General features: G+C 45.2%; 1 protein-coding gene across 1 annotated transcript in view; it reads left to right on the plus strand.

Annotated features, from left to right (window-relative positions):
• Abcc2 (ATP binding cassette subfamily C member 2) overlaps nt 1–12,175 on the plus strand; it is a 69,134-nt gene extending 56,959 nt beyond the window's left edge. The window contains exons 25-32 of the mRNA XM_051146612.1: nt 227–426; nt 2,034–2,160; nt 3,910–4,011; nt 4,699–4,842; nt 6,115–6,273; nt 7,868–8,034; nt 10,846–11,040; nt 11,736–12,175. Coding sequence (XP_051002569.1) covers nt 227–426; nt 2,034–2,160; nt 3,910–4,011; nt 4,699–4,842; nt 6,115–6,273; nt 7,868–8,034; nt 10,846–11,040; nt 11,736–11,865 — 1,224 coding nt within the window. The 3' untranslated portion in view covers nt 11,866–12,175. The remainder of the gene's footprint in view (nt 1–226; nt 427–2,033; nt 2,161–3,909; nt 4,012–4,698; nt 4,843–6,114; nt 6,274–7,867; nt 8,035–10,845; nt 11,041–11,735) is intronic.
• The last annotated feature ends 9,612 nt before the right edge of the window (nt 12,176–21,787 follow it).

A 21,787-nucleotide genomic window follows, 5' to 3' on the forward strand; every position in this document is an offset into this window, starting at 1 on the left:
GTTTTCTTTTATGTGGATGAGTGTTTCACCTGCTTTTTATGCGTTTGTACCAGGTGCATGTCTGGTGCCCACATTCAGTCAGACACAATATTTCAGGCCTCCTTCCTGTTCAGAAGTGAGCCACAGCCATCAAGTGACAAATGTTGGGTTATGGAAAAAAAAAAAAAAAAAGAGGAGGGTGTGTGCTTCATGACTGTGTGACTGACTCTTGTGTTTTTGTGTTCAGCTGTTTTATGTGGCCACTTCCCGCCAGCTGAGACGGTTGGATTCTGTCACCAAATCCCCAATCTATTCCCACTTCAGTGAGACTGTCTCAGGTTTGCCTGTTATCCGTGCCTTTGAGCACCAGCAGCGATTTCTGACATGCAGTGAGAAGGGGATTGACACCAACCAGAAATGTGTCTTTTCCTGGATTATCTCCAACAGGTGAGGCCTCCCTTAAGTATTGACTCAAATGTATGTTTCAGGCTCTGCGTGTTTGACATCTGGCATGGGACAACAAGCATAGCCAGTGGTATAGAATTCATCCTGGCCATGGGCACGCACACCTGTCATGCTATCTTAGTAGAAAGTATGAACTTTGAAGTCAGAGACTGGTCCTCCGTGCCAGGTCTGCACTCATCAACCTACGTGAATTGCCTTGACTTTTCTAAGAAAATATCAATGTCTTTGGTTCATTTTCTTTTTTTGATTTTTCGAGACACGGTGTCTATGTGTAGCCTTGGCTGTCCTGGACTCGCTTTGTAGACCGGGCTGGCCTCGAACTCAGTGATCCGCCTGCCTCTGTCTCCTGAGGGCTGGGATAAAAGGTGTGTGCCACCACCACCCGGCTGTCTTTGTTTTTCAAAGGTTAGAGCATAACATGTTTTACAGTTATGGTGAAAGTGACATGACATTTGCGAGCATTTGGGAACTCTGGTACCACATAAGTACTGGGTAAGCTGAACACGGTCTGTTCGGCTCCCCGGGGGGTGAGATGAACGCTCCGTAGGTGTGTTACTCTCTGCAGGGTTACAACAGAAACAGAGGGTGGAGGGAGGAGAGTTAGCAGTTTTTAAATACAAGTGTTGATGACAGGAAAGGAAAGGATCTCCTGAGCAGATTGGGCAAGCAGTTAGGTATGCCATGAAAAGAAAGGTTTGGGGGGCACAGAAATTCTTCAGAAAACCTTGAGATGTTCAGGGCAGGCTAGTGGTGATCAGAACTATTTGGAGCACTGAAAGGATTTGCTTCCTTGGACGCATCCGAGTAAACCCATCAGATCCTTACTGTATTGGCACAAATTTAAGTAATCATCTATTATTTGAGAAAGTTGACTCTTTATGACGATGTTAAACTCTGTGTCCCTCAGCTCTCTATAAGGTCCGTAACCAACTCACGCCTCGCTTGTTTCTGCTCCCACTTTTTCTCCACTTCAAAAAGTTACCACAGCAGTGTTGTGGTGAGGGCCCTTCAGCTCTACACATGGATTCACTTCCTTATGCTAACCAAAAGAAGTCATCACTCACTTCCAATGCAGATGCTTGCCAGGCTGGTAGCTCACACCTTTAATCCCAGCAGAGGCCGGCAGATCTCTGAGTTCGAGGCCAGCCTGGTCTACAAAGCAAGCTCCAGGTCAGCCAAAAACAAAGAAAAAGAAAATGTAGATGTTTAACGTACAAGTGGTCCTTGAATCAAAATCTCCTCCAGCAGGTCTAAGAATGTATTAGATGAATTTCTATGTTTTATGTTGAGCACTTGTCCTATGTAATTTTTCTAACCTGGGACTTTGGGAAATACTGCATTGTGGGATTCCTTTCCTTTAGAAGACTCTTCTAGAACCTTCTAAATGCTACTTATTTCCCTCAAAATTCAATTTAATGAGTTGTTAAGAATTTAATTATTTCTAAATCAAAGTGAGGTGGCTCCTAAGAGCACGGTGCACCAGCTGGAGCCCTCTGAGAACACTTTCTGAGCTCCTCGCCTGCCCATGTCAGATCCAGACAGGAAAGCAGAGACTAATGACGCCTTTCTTTCTGGTTATGTTATTCTAGGTGGCTTGCAATTCGTCTGGAGCTGGTTGGAAACTTGGTGGTCTTCTTTTCAGCCTTGCTTCTGGTTATTTATAAAAAAAGCTTAACCGGGGACACCGTGGGCTTTGTTCTGTCCAACGCTCTCAATGTGAGTCTAAGACGGAAAGTTTGGCTAAGTCATTTAATCTTAAACTGAGTCTAAAGTGTACTGAGGAGCCCATGTCTTTGATGACTTTCTGATCCAGAAGGACTAGGAAGACTGGTTCAAACCCTGGCCCCTCATCTTCACGCATGAGTACACTGCTTACCGTGTTTAAGTAGACACCAGTACCATTTGGCAAAATGGGCATAACTCTTATTGTCCTAATGACTTAGTAAGGCAATTTTTATGCATTTCTACTTAGTCTCTTAGTCTTTTTGCCTCCTTCATTGGGTCTAGTCAACAGAAATTATACATAATCAGGAAATCCTTTAGACAAACAGCTCCTAAGTTTGCTTTTGTTTTTACTTTTTTGAGACAGCATTTCTCTGTGTGTAGCCCTGGCTGTCCTGGACTCACTCTTTAGAGCAGGCTGGCCTCAAACTCACAGAGGTCTCCCTGCCTCTGCCTCCCAAGTGCTAGGATTAAAGGCATATGCCACCTAAGTTTGCTTTTCTTATATCACAGAACAAGTAAAACAAATTATAATAAAGACTCCAACAGAAACAGATAAGGAATCTCTCTGCAGCACCTCAACATTGAGGCCACTGCTGGCACCATGGTAGTAATTTTGGACATTTGGCCATCTTGCTGCGGAGCTCTTCCAACTATTGTTCCAAAGGTTTGCATGGCCATACATGTGTTTTATATAGCACTGTCATTATTAGAAATTAATGAGATGGTGGTGCATACCTTTAATCCCAGCCCTTGGGGTTAAATCTCTGTGAGTTCGAGGCCAGCCTGTTCTAAGCAGTGAGTTCTAGGACAGCCAGGGCTATACAGAGAAACCTTGTCTCAAAAAACAAAACACAAAGACATTAATAAAGCTAAAGAAGGCTTATGGGAGGGCACCCCAGACACTGGGCTCTTTGTGCCAGGTCCCTCTGTCCCCCAGGACAGTCACGGCAAAGTAGGAACCATTAGACTGAACCAAAATTGAATAGTCACATATCAATAATTATACACGGTTTAACCTACACAGAGTCGTTACTCTCAGTCCCCATGTTCTGTCCTGTATTGTGTGGCTCTGTCATTCACTCCACAAAAACTCCTATGCAAATCTGCAAACTCCTGATTCTTTTCCTGAAAAAGCTCATGTCTGAGTAATCCCAGTGTTGTAGACTGGCTTGTACCACAATAGACCTTTTAGTAGTGGATACATATGTGTGTGGTGGGGAGGCATCTAGAGTTTGTATGAAGGAGGACAAGGGTCCATATGGATGCCCCACCTTGATGGCTAAGAGTGAGTGAGATCAGAGAGCGAAGGCAGCTGTTTTAAAAGCCTGTTCACTCTCTGAGTCTTTTGTCACAGCACTCCCTCTTGTACAGTGCCATCTATAACAACTCCACAAATAGCACTAGGCTTGCAGGCAGGAGACCTGACCTCAGGAACCACTTCAACTCGAACTCTAGCCCTGAACTAGTCAAAGTTCATGTTGCCCTTCACGTGAGCACCGCACACCTAAGCATTCGACTGTTACCCAGCCAGTCAGTGCACTGCTCTTCTTTCACAGCTAAGAGACTAAGAATTAAATAAGAATTTTCTTTTTTATACTACCACAGTTCTGAATTTAAAGTAACCGCTCAGTTAACCTTGTAATAAAACTAATTGAACTGATTCCTGAGCTTGAGGAGTGTGTGTGTGTGTGTGTGTGTGTGTGTGTGATATCTTTGGTATAATTTTTTTTTCTTCTGTAGATCACGCAAACCCTGAATTGGCTGGTGAGGATGACATCAGAAGCAGAAACCAACATTGTGGCTGTTGAACGAATAAACGAATATATAAATGTGGAAAACGAGGTGAGAATTGTTGAAATGCAGGAATAGGCCCATGAAGTTCTTTTGAGAGAGCACTTTTTTTTTTTCAAGACAGGGTCTCTCTGTGTAGCCTTGGCTGTCCTGGACTCACTTTGTAGACCAAGCTGGCCTCAAACTCGCAGCGATCTGCCTGCCTCTGCCTCCCAAGTGCTGGGGCTACAGGCGTGTACCACCGTGCCTGGCTGGCATCTTTAACTTTTAAAAACAGTCTTTTGTGGGTTCATCACGTGTTCTTTGCAAGTCTCCCATGCTCTAACCCAGAGGACTTAATTTCCTTGAACTTAAGACAAGGAAACAGTTGAATCAATGCTGGTGTTGGCCTGGAAATCCTTGTAGCATAGGTTTCTTTATTGAATAAAGGTAAAAACTCCCTGGAAGAAAAAAAAAATCCCAATTCACTCAATTAATGGTCCCCACTATCTTTCTGTTGTGTGGGGAGTCCCATGACAACTGTATCCTGAGCTGCTACTGTGGCCAGCACTGGTTTTTATTTTGTTTTTCGAGACAGGGTTTCTCTGTGTAGCCTTGGCTGTCCTGGACTCATCTGAACTCATTTTGTAGACCAGGCTGGCCTCAAACACACAGAGATCCACCTGCCTCTGCTGACTAAAGGCATGTGCCACCACACCAGGCTAGTGCCCAGCGCTTCTTATCCTTCCCCCTTGCTAGGCACCCTGGGTGATCGAGAAGAGGCCTCCAGCAGATTGGCCCAGAGAAGGTGAGATCCAGTTCAACAACTACCAAGTACGGTACCGGCCTGAACTGGATCTGGTTCTGAAAGGGATCACCTGTAACATCAAGAGCAATGAGAAGGTGGGTGACAAAGGCAGTGCTGCCGTGAGGACTTGTAGTCAGAGTTGGGCACAGGAAGAGGATGTGAGGGCTTCATCAGGAGAGGATTAGGGTTCTTCCTATACTGTGGGAACATGTAAGGAATCTCCAGCGAGAGGGATGGACCCTGCCTCCCTGTCAGGCCCCTGCGGCTCATTTCCTGGGATGGCGTCAAGTGTGGTGAAGAGCTGGGGAGGCCTGGAGGAAGAACTGTTGAGCACAGCAGCGTAGATGGCTGTCCCTAAGGAAACAAGAAGCCGGGTACTCCCCTGCAGGGCTCTTGTTCCCCAAGGGTTTAATGGAGGAAACTCAACCCATCATCAATCAACTGATCTAGGCAAGGGGCTGAGGGCCAGGGTCTGTTTCTCATCTGGTGACAAGCCTTTCCTTCTACAAAAACAAACAGCTTAGGTCTCCATTTGGCAGCACGTATACAAAATTAGAGGAGTGCAGAGCAGATTAGCCCGGCCCCTGAGCAAGGATGCCAGGAAGGTCTGTGAAGCATCCAGGCAGCCAAGGAGTGCTGAGAACAGGAGAAATAGTGGTCCTCGGGGAAGAGCACACCAAGTCATCATCCCTGAGAACATATATACAAGCAACATTACATAGACCAAGCAGGTTATATTTAGGACCTATGTGTGTATTCATGTGCATATGTGTATATATGCATGTAACAAAGATTAGTAAGAAAAGAGACAACGGATTTGAGAGAGGGAGGAAAGGAAAGGAAAGGGTGAGACGTAACTGTATCACAATCTTAAGAGAAGTAATACAAAATAAATGACCGCATTTTTGTTTACGCTGTGAGCGTGCATGTCCGTGTGTGAAGGATGGGACAACCTGTTTCTGCAAGGATTGAGCTCTGGTCACCTGGCTGAGCAGCAAATGCCTTTACCTACTGAGTCACCCACAGGTCCTTTCTGCTTTTTGATTAAAAACAAACAAACAAACAAACAAACCTCAGAAGCAGCAGTAGCTATAATTGCCAAGATTAACTGTAACAGCAGCAGCTGAGAGGGTTTTCTCTTTCTGCCAATCACTGTTTTCAGCACACAACCACTGGCGAGCAAGCATGGGAGAGCCATTTTTTCTGACATCTGGGACATTTTTTTTTCTCGTGCCAAAACTAAAAGCTATCTTTATATGTTTGGTATGAGGTGCCTTTTACCACCTATGGTTGTGAATATACAGACTAAATTTTTTCCTCTCCAAGGGTTGTATGTTGAACTGGATGTAAATGAACTATATTCACAGGTTGGTGTGGTGGGCAGGACCGGAGCTGGGAAATCATCCCTCACAAACTGCCTCTTCAGAATCTTAGAGTCTGCAGGTGGCCAGATCATCATTGATGGGATAGACATTGCTTCCATTGGGCTGCACGACCTTCGAGGAAAACTGACCATCATCCCCCAGGTTAGTTCTAGAACAGACTTCTCGGACACACACAGTAGGGAGACACTGACAGGAACTCAGTTACACAGTTACAAATACAACTTCTGCAGTTGTACTGGATACTCTTTTTTTTTTTTTCTCATTGTAGCTGATAAGCAACAACTTACAGGAGGAAGAGTTGTTTGGCTCATAGTCTAAGAGGGGTACAGTCCATCCTGGTGGAAAGGCACAGAGGCAAGAGGCAGCACTCACCAAATAGAGATGAGTGCTGGGAGGCTATCTTTTTCTTTTCTCCTCAGCTTAAGACCCCTCCCCCACCCCACCTGGTGGAATAGTGATGCTGGGTGCTGCTTCACAACGGGATTCCAGACTGTTTCTAGAAGTGAAGTTCTGAATTTTATGTGTAACGTGCGGCTGCTAGGAGTGACCAGTAGGTGGCAGCAACACGACAGCAGTCAAGTAGAGCAGATGATTATTTGGCTTCTCTGTGGCCATGGCGGTTTGCTGAGACCTTTGTAATTAGCAGAAGCAATTTTGCCACTGAAGCTTGAAGCCATTAAGCTTTACACTCCCCATTTGATGTGGTAAAAGATAGAGGAGGGAATTTGCTGCGGGTTTTTTGCCAGCGAGCGGAATGTTTATTGTATCAGCAAGAAAGACCTCCCTTTGGTTTGCTCTATGGACCCTACCAAGTAAGGATTGCATGGAGGCCTCTTCCCCTCTCAGGAGGTAGACCACAGCCAGGCCAGGTGTCTGCAGAGGCTTTTGTCTGTTTGGTGTTGCTTAGTGTATGTGTCATGAGATGCCTCCTTTTGTCACTCTCCACCTTACCCTACTGAGACAGCCTCGTGAAACCTGGAGCTCGCCGCTTTGTTGTTTTAAGATTTTTAATTTTTTATGTGTTCTGAGTATGTTGCCTGTATGTGTGTGCTGCATATCTGGGCCTGTCTCGCACAGAGTCCAGAAAAGGGTGCCAGCCCTCCAGAGGGTTGAGGACAGTTGAAAGTTGCCATGTGGGTACTGGGAACTGAATCCAGGCCCTCTATAAGAGTAGCAAGTGCTTTAACCGCCTCTAGGGCCTCTGGAGATCTTTGCTTTTTGGTGAGGCCATTGGTCAGTAACGCCAGATGCCCTCCAGTCTCCTCCTCTCTCCCTCCCAGCTCTGAGCACACACGCCACACTCAGCTAACGGTTGGATGCTGGGGACACAAACCCAGGTCTGCATGCTTGTGCATGAAGCATCTCTGCAGCCCTCATGTATTCTAGTTTAGCACAGTCTTTTCTTATACTGTCTACTCTCAGTCTCTCTGTCTCTAAGCCAGTTTTGTCTCCAGGAAGGAGTACCCTTTTCACATTCTAAAGAGATACAGCAGCAAATCTGGATGTCTACGGATAGATCCCAGAATGGAGCAAAGCAAGCACTCCTCTTACCCTGCGCCTCACTGTCCCATGCAGATAGTCCGGCCTTCAGAGGGCTTTAGAAGCTCAATCATGAACCAGCTTCTTGCCTAGAGTTCATCTCTGGCCACGCCCACCCACTTTCTCCTGGCCACAAAGAATGACTGAGCCCTTTGCTGACATCTGCCCTAACAGCTCCCCATCCTCTGACTTGCAGGACCCCATCCTGTTCTCTGGGAGTCTGAGGATGAATCTAGACCCTTTCAACAAATTCTCAGATGAGGAGATTTGGAAGGCCCTGGAATTGGCTCATCTCAAATCCTTCGTGGCTGGCCTGCAACTTGGGTTGAACCACGAAGTGACAGAAGGTGGTGACAATCTGAGGTAATGTTTTGGAAGCTACTTCTTCCACAGGCAGTGAGAGGATTCACGGGAGCTGTCCCTTATGTTCCTGTATTAAATACCGTCTGTTATTGTGGGATTTGCACTGTGTAAAAATAGTCTAAAACAGATGTAAAAGCTTAGGAGCACTTGGGAAACCTTTGTTATTAAATGTGTTCTTCGTGTGGCATTTTATCGCATGAGCTTACAAATGCCGCTATCGTGGAGAACCCTAGAAAGCAAAGTCTCAACCAAGTCTCAGAAGCAATAGCCAGATCCCTGGTCCAACCCGATCTCTTTGTTATGAAACACAGACTGGATGTGGGGACATGAGAACCACTGATCTAAAGGGGTGTGGATGAGACTTACTGCCTGAAAAGCCCTTGGGCATTGTGGAGACACCTTAAATTGATATGCTGACTCCGAGTTTAGAGTCCTTACCTTTAAAAAAATTTACACACACATATATGTGTGTATGTGTGTGTGTGTATGTGTGTGTGTATACACACATATGTGTGTATATATGTGTACATATATGTGATATATGTATGTATAGGTGTGTGTATATATGTCAGGCCACTTCATTTCTGGGGTTCACTGCATGTCCATTAATGTGCTTCTGGGTTTCTCACTATGAGTTTGGGGTCTCCCTACATGTACTGAAGTTGAGCCTTTAGGCGAAGCCTCCTGGTCATGGATGGTTCTTCCTTCTGATGCAGGTACTTCAGCAGTGGGAGGCAGGGCATAGACCAGTAGCAGTTAAAGCCCAGGCAGGGGAGGCTCCAAGAGTGGTCTGAAGGCTCTGAATAAACCTAGGGGGCTTCATCTGAACACAGAACCCCAGACCCTGTGCCTTCTCATCTGGACCTACATTTTAGCAAGATTCCCAGGTGGCTTGAGTGAGTGCTGTAATTTGAAAAATCTACTTAGAGTCCTGGTTCCTAACTAGACTGAGGGACTCATGCAGGGAACTTAAGTCCCAGTGTCCAGCCTGTCCCACAGACCAATTGAACCCAGGACTAAGGTAACCTCACCCAGATGGCACTCACATGGCTTGGTAGTGAATGTCATCCGGCTTGCTTTTCCATGGCAACAGATACATGGTCCAGCTTGAATAGCTGTTTAGCCGGATGTAAAGGCTATTTAAATATACAGTCAGTAAACATGTATTCACACCTACTGTGTGCCACGCATTGGAGACACAAAGACGAACAACGCAGGTACAACCCTGGACTTCCAAGCACGTAAACCACAGTGGGAGAGGCAGGCTTGTGGGAGAGAATGGCAGTGTATGCGGCAGAGCATACACATGGGACACTACAGCAGGATGTGATGGTGACATTCCTTCTCCTGTCTGTGCTGGGAAACACTTCACTCTATTACCTGTGTCTTTACTTCAGCCCCATGTTTCACACTTGGTTTAGGGAACTGGAACTTATACATATTAGGGGAGGGAAAAAAAATCAGCTTAAAATATCTGTGGTAAGTGATGGGCAAGTGAGCACGAGAGAAAAGTTGAAAGCTGAAGTGGTACCTGTTATTCTAAAGCACAGTTGATCTGGGCAGAAACGTGGTGCCAGCCAAGTTAACGATCTCGGGTGTGCCTGATCTTCCACTGCAAACAAATATTGGACGTTCATCTTGGGTGGCTTTCGTCTCCTGCAGAAATTTCTTACAGAGAATTATAGAGCGTTAGTCTTGCTACCCCCCTGTTTATTGCGCTCCCTAATGACCACAGCAGGGGAGAGTAATCAGCAAATTCCCAAATTTTTCCTTCACATCATTACCCAATGCTCCTTTATGTAAGTAAGAGGTCCAGTCTTCATTATAGGCTTTTACCAAATTAAAGCCATTTGCATTTTACAAGTATATTTAAATTCCACATACATTGCATCTCACACCAAGACCTCAGGATCATTAGATAGCTTTGTCTCTAATCAAGGCAAAATGCCTTGAACAAATAATTAGCCGGAGACTGGAATTACACATTAAAATAATGAATGCATTTACTAAGGCCACAAAAAAATGCCACTGGGGCACCCTTCTGCAGTGCCACACTAAGTCCATGGCATCAGGTCATACACTGCTGTAGTAAACTTGGGAACGTTCATGTTGGTTTGAAATTGTAGCTATCACTGTGGCCAAATGCAAAGCCTTGTTTCTGGGCCAGTGGTTTTCAAATTTGCTTTAACATGAAAAGCATCTGGAGTACTTATTTAAAATGTACAACTTTTAGGCTATTCTCTGTATAAAGGGAGACTGGAAACAAACTTTGTTATAAAGTATCTCTGGTAGCTAGGCATGACAACCCACAGCTTTAATCCCAGCACTCAGGAGGCAGAGGCAGGCATATCTCTCAGTTCCAGGCCAGCCTGGTCTACAAAGCGAGTCCAGGACAGCCAGGACTGTTACACAGAGAAACCCTGTCTCAAAAAACCAAAAAGAAACAAAAAACTAAACAAACAAACAAAACCCTAAAAAAATAAATAAAAATAAAGTATCTCTGGTAAGTTTTCTTACTGAGGAAGTTTGAAAAACATTCCTTGTAACAGTGGCCAGCGGGGGACTTGGGTTTCTCTGTAGAGCCTTGGCTGTCCTAGACTTGCTTTGTAGACCAGGCTGGCCTCAAACTCAGCGATCCTCCTATCTCTGCCTCCCGAGTGCTGGGATTACAGGTGTGCACCACCACACCTGGCTCAGTGGGAGATTTTTGAAGTAGTTTTAGAAATATGCCCTGGGTCATGAAACTGACCCCAAGCCACAGCTTCCCCCTGGACCGTGGGACTTAGATGTGACTTCTTCTGTTGGCTGCAGCATAGGACAAAGGCAGCTCCTGTGCCTGAGCAGAGCTGTGCTCCGAAAATCCAAAATCCTGATCCTGGATGAGGCCACAGCTGCCGTGGATCTAGAAACGGATAGCCTGATTCAGACGACCATCCGAAACGAGTTCTCCCAATGCACGGTCATCACCATTGCCCACAGGCTGCACACCATCATGGACAGTGACAAGTGAGTGAGGGGACAGAGCACAGTTAGAGTGCCAGCTAGAAGCCCAGAGGCACATCACAGCAGGAGGCTTAATGTCATTTGTAACCCTGTGGCCTTAAATTTTTAGTACATTTAACCAAAACTCTGCATCAAGCTAATAAAAGCTAATGAGGCTGAGCAAGGTGGTGTAGGCCTTTAATCCCAGCACTTAGGAGGCAGAACCTGATGGATCTCTGTACATTCAAGGCCAGCCTGGTCTACAAAGTGAGTCCAGGACAGCCAGGGATACACAGGGAAATCCTATATTGAAAAACAAAACAAATAAACCAAAGCTGATGGGGCCAAGGATGAAATAAGAAACCGTAGTAGCTGAGTCTGGGAAGATGGAACCCTAGTCTAATACATGGCACATATGGACATAGACCTTCCCAACCACCACGGCCTCAACTGCCCCTGCTTTGGCACAAGTGTTTGGGGGGGAAGGAGGCCTCCTTAATCCCACGCCCTTGAACAACAAGTACTTTGTAACAAACACCACAGGCTCTATTCCACCGGCCCCTTCCTGTCATCATGTCGACTTCCTTCCTTCATGGCACTGTTTAGTTGACTACAGCTTAGTGGGTTTGGTTTTGGTTTGGTTTGGTTTGGTTTTGCTTTTATAAACAGTGATCTCTGACACACTACTTTCTAAAGCATTCCTTTCCTCTTTCTCTCAGGATAATGGTCCTGGACAATGGAAGGATTGTAGAGTGCGGCAGTCCAGAAGAGCTGCTGTCCAACGCCGGCCCCTTTTATCTTATGGCCAAGGAAGCTGGCATTGAAAATGTGAACAACACGGAGCTCTAGCAGCTGGTTCCGTGGCTAGAGGGCTCTAAGAACATTCTTATTTACTTTTGGGTTTCATGACTATGACATAGGTGTAAAGATACATATTTTATTGCTGTTGCTCAGGTTGGTCTCAAGCTCTAAAGCTCAAGTAATCTCTGGTCTCAGCCTCCCATATAAAAATATATATTAAAAGAGAATCATAAGTAAATATTCTCAGGTACCTCAGAAAATCCGCAGCTGATAGCTCTGTTGTTAGAGTGCTTGCCTCGAGAGCACAAGGACCCAGAGCCTGTTATCTTCTTTAAAGTGGGCGTAGTGGCATGTGATTATAATGTTAGTGCTGGAGGGCGAAAGATAGTCACATCCCTGGGGCTTGCCACATCCCTGGGGCTTGCCAACCAGCCAGCATAGCCTGCTTGGAAAATTCCAGGTCAGGAAGAGACCCTGCCTCAAAAACAAAAACAAAGCAGCTGAGATGGACAGAGCCAAAAGAACAACACTTGAGTCTGACATCTGGCCTCAACACTTGCACACACGTCTTTGAAAAAGTCCTCCTTGTCTCGCCTTGATTGTAACTTCTTGCTACAGGCCATTCCCAGAAATAACTGTTCTCCTAAATCTCATAATTCTTTTGGCTGTTGTTTCAATGTTTACCACCTTTGTACGTTCAGGCAAGGTAATCTGTTTCATCTGATGTAAATGGATTCACAGGGCATGTATCCCGTGGCTACAACAATGTTCAACAATACATTTGCAACTTGTCCACACTGACACGCAAGGCAAGGCGCACTCACTTTCACTGCTCTTTGGTAGCACAGCATTGTGCAGACAGATCACACTTTACTCACATATCAGTGAACGAGTATTGAGTTTTTCCTTTTCTATTATCAACATCCATGCTGTGAACATCCTGAGATACTGTGCTTCTCTATAGTTTGGAAATGGGAGGCAATGTTTACACATGTATCCTGAGCAGTTCCAGTTTACATAATGGGTAAAACTAAGATCTCCTTTCGGGTTCACCGTGTATGTCTCCAGCGTCTGTGGAGGGTCAATATCTTTTTGTGTATTTCTGGGGCATTGGAGTTTATTATATAGTTTTTAAAATGTTGTGTCTCATAATAATTTCAGTATCTGGACTCTTTCTCATCTATTTTTAATGTTTGTTTTTAACTTGTTGATTTATTTTTAAATTTCAATTTAATAATTTATTTTTAAATTTTAAAAGATTTATTTATTTTATTGTATGAATGTTTTGCCTGCGTGCACGTATGTATGCCGCATGCATCAGAAGTCGGAAGAGGGCTTTAGATCCCCTGGAACTGGAAGTTACAGACGGTTGTGAGCCACCTGTGGGTGCTGGACTCAAACCTGAGTCCTCTGCAAGAAAGAACAAGTGCTGTTAGCCTTGGTGCCATTTGTCCAGCCCCCTCATCTGCTCTTTATTTGTGGTGTCCTAGTTCTTGTATGCCGCCTCAGTTTTCGCTATGAGCTTATTTCCCTTACAGTTTGATCTGGGAATGTATTCTTTGAGTTTGGAATTCAACCCCAATTCTTCCTAAGAGAAAGTTTGAAGGCTTCTGTCGGCCACCTGGGATACGTGTAGCCCCAGCCCTCTTAGGACTAAATTCTCCTGTAAGTCCAAACCAGGCAGATGAGGCAGCGTCAGAGCTCAAGCATAGGTAAGACCTGGTTTGTGATTGACACGTCTCAAGGAGAATCCCCACTTACACAGTAAGGTGGAGATGGGCTTGAATTTTTGTGGCTGCTGTTGACCCTGAATTCTCTGTTCCTCATTTACCTGGCCGTTTCAAGACTTGAGTTTGTCAGAGGAGTCTCCGTTTATCTTGGCTTTAGCTTTTAGCTGGTGTCCTCTATTATCTACAGAGGTAGACTTTAAGCTTTTTGGGGCTTGGAAGCCTGCCTACCTTTGCCCCAACTTCATGGCCCCTTTTTGTATTATGTTGGAGGATTGTTGTATTCTTCCATTTGAGGATGTAATTATGAAAACTTTAACCTACCCAGCACTTTATGTATAGTGAGGTTGTCAAAGGGGAGATGGCTAAAGCAGCCACCGCCTCCTTTGCCCTGGCAGGTACCAGTTGCATGTTTTCCAAATCATAGCTCTCCCTTGCCTGCTAAAGGTCATCCAAATTAGATAACAGGTACAGGTGGACAGTGTACAGGTAGACAGGATACAGGTGGACAGTGTACAGGTAGACAGGATACAGGCGGACAGTGTACAGGTAGACAGTGTACAAGTTAATGGTGTACAGGTAGATAGTGTATAGATTAACAGGTGTAGGTGGACAATGTACAGGTTAGTGGTGTACAGGTAGACGGTGTACAGGCTTCTAGCACATGAATGGTGATCAACTAAGTTGTATAGCTATCAAGTTGTTGGCTTAAGGAAGAACCCCCTTCCCTGACTCCACAGATCAGGTACATCGTCAATAGTTCAAAATCAGTGGCTAGTTCTCAAAGCTATATTTAAAATATCACCAAGTTTCTCAGAATATAGTTCCTACAGCTGCAAATTAGTATCAATGAATTGAAGACTATCGGTTGTAAAAATACCCACTGTCTTATGTACCACTGAAAGAACAATTAAACCTGGTGTGCCGTGCTGTGTGTGCGTGTGTGTGTAGGGGATGGCATCTGAGGATTGATCACTATAGTATTGTACCTCCAATACTGCGCCTGAACTAAGTTGTACCCGTTATCTCTGCTACTCGTGTCTGTTCCTTTCTGCTTATTTTTCTCCCATCTTTGTTGCTCCCTTACTCCAGCGTCATTATCACCATCATCACCGTACCCCTCATCTCTCATCTTCAACTCGGTTTGTTTTTTACTGCTAGATAATCTTCATTACTTGTTTTCCTCATCACTGGAATTTTAAGTAAAAAAAAAACTTTTTTGTTCTGTAATTTTTAAAAAGGTCCTCATTTTCTTCTCAAGCACATTCTAAATACATACAACTCTCCAGTTTGCTTTTTTGTTTTTTTTGAGACAGGGTTTCTCTGTGTAGCCCTGGCTGTCCTAGACTCACTTTGTGGACCAGGCTGGCCTTGAACTCAGAGACCTGCCTGCCTCTGCCTCCCTAGTGCTGGTTTTCTAGACACACATTTGGAGAAGCAAGGGGAACGTTGGAAACCAGAGGAACGGCTGACTGCCAAAACCAAGACAGGCACCAGAATAAAGCACCGAGGGTGAGAATGGAGGGTCCTACAGCCCCCCGTTTACTGCTCACTGAACGGCCCAGGCTGGCCCTCGTGTGCTTTTCATGAGAGAACTTAGAGCAACAGCCAGTTCTATTTATTTGGCATCTATTAAATGTCTTAACATATTAAAATAATTTAATATAAATAAAATTATTTTATTTAAACAAACTTCAATTCCATTGTGTCATCAGTTAATATTCCCTCATGAGTTTTATTTCAACAAATTAATTTCTGGGGTAATTTTTACATAAGTACCAAGGACTAGAGCTCCCTTCAATATGCCACCACTATCTTCAGTGATCTTTTGGCCTCTTCCTGCCCTTGCGGAAGCTTCTGTAATCAGGAATCCCTGTGTCTTAGAATGAAGATGCCTAGGCCATTATTAAGCTATTGTCTTTCACTCTTTAATCTAGCCTTCCTGCCTCAGCTTTGTAAAGCCGAGACTGGGACTTACAGATCGTGTGTGTGTGTGTGTGTGTGTGTGTGTGTGTGTGTGTGTGTGTGTGTGTGTGTGTGTGTGTGTGTGTGTTCCTCCCCGTGCCTTTCTACTATCAGGAGCTGCTGTAGAGAGACCTAGGGGAGGCAAAGGCTTGCCCCTATAGGCTTGCTTCCCTTCGCATCACTCAGCAGTGTCTCTGTAGCACCAGTTCCTGGGAGCAGCAACACTCAAGTTTTTTTTTATAGTCTTTCAATCACAGAACCAATTCTTGGTGTCCTCTAGAGACACCCACACCAAACGAGCAACACCCCTTCCTCAGAAGCAACAGCTGAAACAATGTAACTACACCGATACTCCTGCACAAACAGGACAGTAAGCATTCCAGCCAGATCTGGTTGTTGGGTAGGCTCGTTTTGTGTGTATGCTTTCGGAAAGATCTGAGCAACTGTGTCCCATGTAGGCAACAGAATGCTAATATAATCACAGATGCATACTAATCAGGCATGGATGTGACCACGAGAAACAGTCAAACATAATATTTAAACTGATACAGCTTAGGTTTACTTAACAAAGACCATATTCTACGTTAAGTGTGAGTTAGGCTTCCATATAGACTATTAGCAGCAGGCAGTCCCACTGGCCTGCGCTCAGGGACCTAGGAGCTGCTGCCACCGCCAGGTGCACTAGATGTGTGCGGCAAATAAAATAACCCGCAGACAACCAGAACATTCTCTCTGTTCTTAGGGTTCCCTCTCTCTATGTGTACCCCCTTTCTCTCCCTCCCTACCCACACCTTTCTCTGCCCTAATGGCTCTGCTTCCTGTCTGCCTATCTACACGTCCATCTGTCTGCCTCTACCCCTTCCCCAGGTCCTCCCTCCTCCTCCCTCCCCCAATAAACCTCTTTTACACCAGATCTATTGCATGGCCTAATTTCTCAGGGGCACACCTCAATGGGGCCCACCAAAGATACTCCCCCTTGCCACATTATATTTTATAACACAATTTTTAAAAAGCTTTCACATTGTTTGAAAATGACACAAGAAAGACTGCATTTTTTTTTTTTTTTAAATCAAATGTAAGCCGGGCATGGTGGCACATGCTTTTAATCTCAGCACTTGGGAGGCAGAGGCAGATGGATCAATGTGAGTTCGAGGTCAGCCTACTCTACAAAAATGAGTCCAGGAGAGCCAGGACTGTTACACAGAGAAACCCTGTCTGGAAAAACCAACAAAAACAAAACAAAACAAAAAACAAGAATCAAATGTAAGAATTATTCCATTTTTCACAGCCTTCCTTTTTACTTCCTATGTAAGTAATCATTATGCTATAGAGTTCAATTCTTACAGGGGAAAAACATTTAGGGACGAGATAGAAAAGGGGAGATAAAAGAATGTCCTCTAAAGGTGGGCATGATGGCACTAGCCTGTAGTCCTAGCACTCAGGAGGCGGAGGCAGAGGCAGGCAGATTGTTGTGAGCTTGAGGACAGCCTAGTCTACTAAGTGAGTCCAGGACAGCCAAGATAACACAGAGAAACCCTGTCTTGAAAAAAAAACTTAAAGAGTTACACTAGGTTAGCCGGGCTTGGCCTTTAATCCCAGCACTCAGGAGGCAGAGGCAGGTGGGTCACTGTGAGTTCAAGGCTAGCCTGGTCTACAAAGAAAGTCTAAGACAGATAAGGCTACACAGAGAAGCCTTGTCTTGGAAAAAAAAAAAAGTTACACTCTTTCAGGTAAAAATAAACATAAAAATATACCTTTAAAAAAAAGAAATAAAACTTAAGTTAGGCTCGTTTGAACCCTTAATCTTTAAAAACAGATTGGCTGGGAAGACACAGATATTCTCCTTTTTTTTTTTTTTTTCCTTTTTTTTTTTTTGAGACAGGGTCTCTCTGTGTAGCTTGGTTGTCCTGGACTCACTTTGTAGACCAGGCTGGCCTTGAACTCACAGCGATCTGCCTGCCTCTGCCTCCCGAGTGCTGGGATTAAAGGCGTGCGCCACCACGCCCGGCTCTATTACTCTATTCTTAACCCTCTAAACTACTCTGATTTTTCTCCCAGCGTACATCCCAGATACTTGTGCTTTGTAGCTTTCCTGCTCCAGCTCCTCCTGAAGTCTCTTGTACCTCTCCCATCGCTGAATCCCCTACTTCCTCTTCTAACTCCTTCTCCTCTAGCTGGCAGGAAGTCCCGCCCTATTTTCTCCTCCGCCCGGAGATTGGCTGTAAGCTGCTTTATTGGCACAATAGGGGACAGTTGGGGAGCAGTGTTTACACAACACTGAGACAGGAGATTCTCAGATCAAGCAATGCAAGCAGACGTGGCAGGTACAGAAATCAGCATTTGAACCACGCAATAACCTTATGCCTACAATTTGCCTCAGAAATATCCCTATGATAGTGATGTTCACAATTGAATCCACAGAACCTGACATTATATCACATTCCATTACAAAAACAGGATTTTTGGTTGTTTTTCAAGACAGGGTTTCTTTGTGTGGCCCTGGCTGTCCTGGACTCTCTTGTAGACCAGGCTGGCCTCGAACTCACAGAGATCTGCCTGCTTCTGCCTCCCTTAGTGCTGAGATTAAAGGTGTGAGCCACTATGCTTGGCTCAGAAACAGGATTTTGCCATTGTAGTTAAGGGACTGGGGATGGAGAGAACGGATCCTGGGTTATCTGACGTGGTGGCCTGGTGGCTGGGGGTGAGGCTCAGTGGAGGGGCATTTGCTGAGCATGTGTGAGGCCTGCGTTACACAAGAGGAGGCCAGGCATACGGAGCCGGAAGAATGTGAAGGTGCTGAGAGACATGTGAAGACACTAGTGCTTTGGTTTTGGAGGTAGGGGGAAAGGTCAAGTTGAGAAACAAAGTCAGAAAAGGGAAGGGAACACTCTCCTGAAGCCTCCAGAAAGAACAAGTCCTTGGTTTTGAAATTCTGATGTTTTAAGCCACATGGTGATTTGTTATGGCAGCAAGTGATGAACAGCCTGCCTCCATCTTTTTGTATTCTCCTGGCTCAGCTGTTGTCTGGGAGGCTTACTGCCTCCTTCTGCTGACCTAGGCCTAGCCCTGGAAGCTTCTAGCCTCTGTACAATCTAACCCAGGCCTAGAATGTTTTCAGCCTCTGAGACTAACTGCTTAATAAGCTCACCCTTTCTTGTTGTACTGAGCTCTGGGCTGACTGGTTCAACTCAGTTGCTCTGGCTCAAATTCTTCTCCCAACTGGCTTCTCAGCCCAGAATTGCTCTGCTTGGCCTCAAACTAACTCAACAATCTGCTCTAACCTTCTGGCTTCTTCTCATTTTCTGGCTCCTTCGGTCTTCACTTGAGTTCTTTCTCTACAACCCATCTCTCTATCGTCCTGGTAAAACTGCCTCTTAAGTAGCTTCCTTTTCCTCTCTCTTGTGAGAGTTGGGCAGATCCTGTTCTGTCAAATCTCTGATTCATCACTTTTTCTGCCACTCAATTAGACATCACTTTCAAACATGGGTGCTTAGTTCTACAAATTAACTTTACCTTCGTTTGGGATCAAAGGCACATGCCACCACCCCTGGATCTAAGCTTTTCTTTACCTGATACTTGCTGTATACCAGGCTGGCCTTGAACTCACATCTGTTTGCCTCTGTCTCCTGGATTAAAGGTATGTTTGCATTCCAGCTGGATCGCACAAACCTAGAAGATCTTTGGATGTGATTTCTTGCCAGAACAGTCGTGTTCTGAATTAACATTCCTCCACACATCTTAAGCTTGAAAGCCATCTTATAGTAGAGATGAACTAGGTTCATTTCTGTTTATGATTAAAGCTGTGTTTCTCAAGGCTTGGGCCACATCTGCTCCACCTGTAAGCTCAACTACAAATAGTTCTGTGTTGCCTGTTCCAGAAAATGGCAACTATGTTTTTGTTTTAAAAAGTTACGGCCACCTTGCAACCCTACCTTTGTTTCAGAAGGTGTTATTAACCACATGCTGTTGTTAGGACCACCTTGTTACTTGCTTCTGTATCCCTGGCTATTTGCCTGCCCAATCCCTCATGTGGAAACCACCTACCCCTGAGCTATAAAAGCCTTATCTTTCCTACGTCCAAAGCTGACCTCTTGAACGGCACCTTAGGAGGAGGCAGCTTATGTATGTGAATTAAAAAAAAAAAAGTTTGCTTTAATTAATTTGGTTGTGATTTCTGTTAGTGGCCTACAGGCGACAAAGAGTGGCAAGGCCTAGTGACTCTGGTAAAACTGATAAGGTTTTCCAAAGAGCACGTAGTGGTACGTTTTGGGTTTTTTGTTTGTTTTTTGTTTTTGCTTTTTAAGACAGGGTATCTCTGTAGCCTGGGCTGTCCTGGACTCACTTTGTAGACCAGACTGGCCTTGAACTCACAGAGATCCTCCTGCCTCTGCCTCCCAAGCGCTGGGATTAAAGGTGTGCACCACTACACCAAACCAGTGATACATTTTTATCCCATCCAATCCTACTGTGGTTGGGGTCCCACATTATCTCACTGCCTTTTACTCCCCACTAAAAGCTGATGGTAACACTCACGCCTGACATCTGTTCCAGGACACTTGGTCCTGCTATATGAGAGCTACATCCAAGGTACTGTGAGGCCAGAGGAACGCGTCAGATAGACCCAGAAGTCCATAGGGTGTAGCTTGAGAGGACTTACTGGGGCAGCAGCAAGACTGAGTCATTCTAAAATCTCTCCAAGCAGCAGGGGAAAGACAGAAGCAGCTTCAAGGGCTCAGGGGAAGAGTGCTTACACAAGCCCCTGTGCGTGTGTGTGCGTGCGCGCGCGCGCACACACACACACACACACACACACACACACACACACACACACACACACACACACACACACTGGAATGTTAAGCTACACATACTGCCCTTTTGTGGGGTGGCAGGTACACAAATAACAATATTTCTAAGCAAATTATTTAGAAAATAAAGAGCATTCTTAAAACTCACCAAGAGAAGAATCCATTGCTTGAGTTGGGCAGATTTAGAAGGGCTTTTCTATGTGTAGCATGCTGGGAAACTGCAGGTATAAACCAACCAGGATTGCCAGGGGCACCTGTGGTGAATGTGACGCAAATCCGCTGCAGTCAGGTGACTTGAATCAACACACCCGTTCCCAACTAAGATGCAACAGTCTTACTTAGCTGCATCCTATTGAGGTTGATCACGTCCTGCTCTCAGCTGGAAGGCTATAGTGAAGGCACAGGGCAAAGTAAGCCACAATTTTGACAATGGTGGATTAAGACTATCATGCTTAGCTTTCTTGATCCTGCACATAAGGGGGTGGCCGTGATAGGAAATGCTTGAGGCCTGACTCCTCTTGTGTGTACCACAGATGCTTGGGCATGTGGGTGCACAGGCGTGCCTCTGTGACATGGTCTGCAGGAGTCTTCAGATTCCCCTGGTCAGATGCAAAGTCCTCCAAACCTGTGTGCTCCCAGTACCTCCAGATTGAGCATGCTTCTACTGACCAGGGCTCTCTTCTCACTTTCTCCCTCCTGCCACGTCACAACTACACCAGGAAAGCATCGTGTCTGTGTCTTCTTAAAGGACATCTCTTAGGCTGCGTGTTGGTGACACATGCCTTTAATCCCAGCAGGTGAACCTCTGTGAGTTCAGGCCAGCCTGGTCTACATAGTGACTTCCCAGACAGGCAGAGAGCTGTCTCAAAAATAAAACAAAGCAAAGCAAAGCAAAACAAACAACAAAAAAACCAATAAAATAAAAGCTGTCTCACTAAGTGTTGAGGCACAGGCACCCAAGTACTTTGCAGAAGCTTTAATTAGAGTCAGGTGTTGTGACTTATGCCTGTAATCCCAGCCCACGGAGTTCAGGGCAGTGGAGAGACTGCTGGGTGTTAATCCTGCCTGGCACTTTGTTATGGTGAAACTTGGAAAGGGAAACTGTTAAGAATCTGTTGCTATGAGGTGCCGTGGACTCTAGAGGAGAGCTTAGAATCCGGCACGTGAGCTGGGGAGTGGCCGGGAAAAGGACTTCAAGTCAAGTGCACATCTTGGTGGGTTCTTAGGGCCAATTCCTGGCCCTGGTAACTTGCATGATCAGAGTCCAAAATTAGTTAAAACGGGACAGAAAAAGCAGTCCTCCTCAGAACCATGCCTGCATCTGCAGACCCATCTCATGCGATTCTCGTTATTATCTTGAGAGGAAGGGAGACCCCCAATCTCCATCGTCTGGATGTAATTTCCTCATATCCATGCCTGCTCTAGTGACTCAGCAGATGAAATAATAAAGACCTACTTCAGATGGGTGGA

Source organism: Acomys russatus, chromosome 5 (assembly GCF_903995435.1).
Source record: "Acomys russatus chromosome 5, mAcoRus1.1, whole genome shotgun sequence".
Classification (NCBI taxonomy): Eukaryota; Metazoa; Chordata; class Mammalia; order Rodentia; family Muridae; genus Acomys; species Acomys russatus.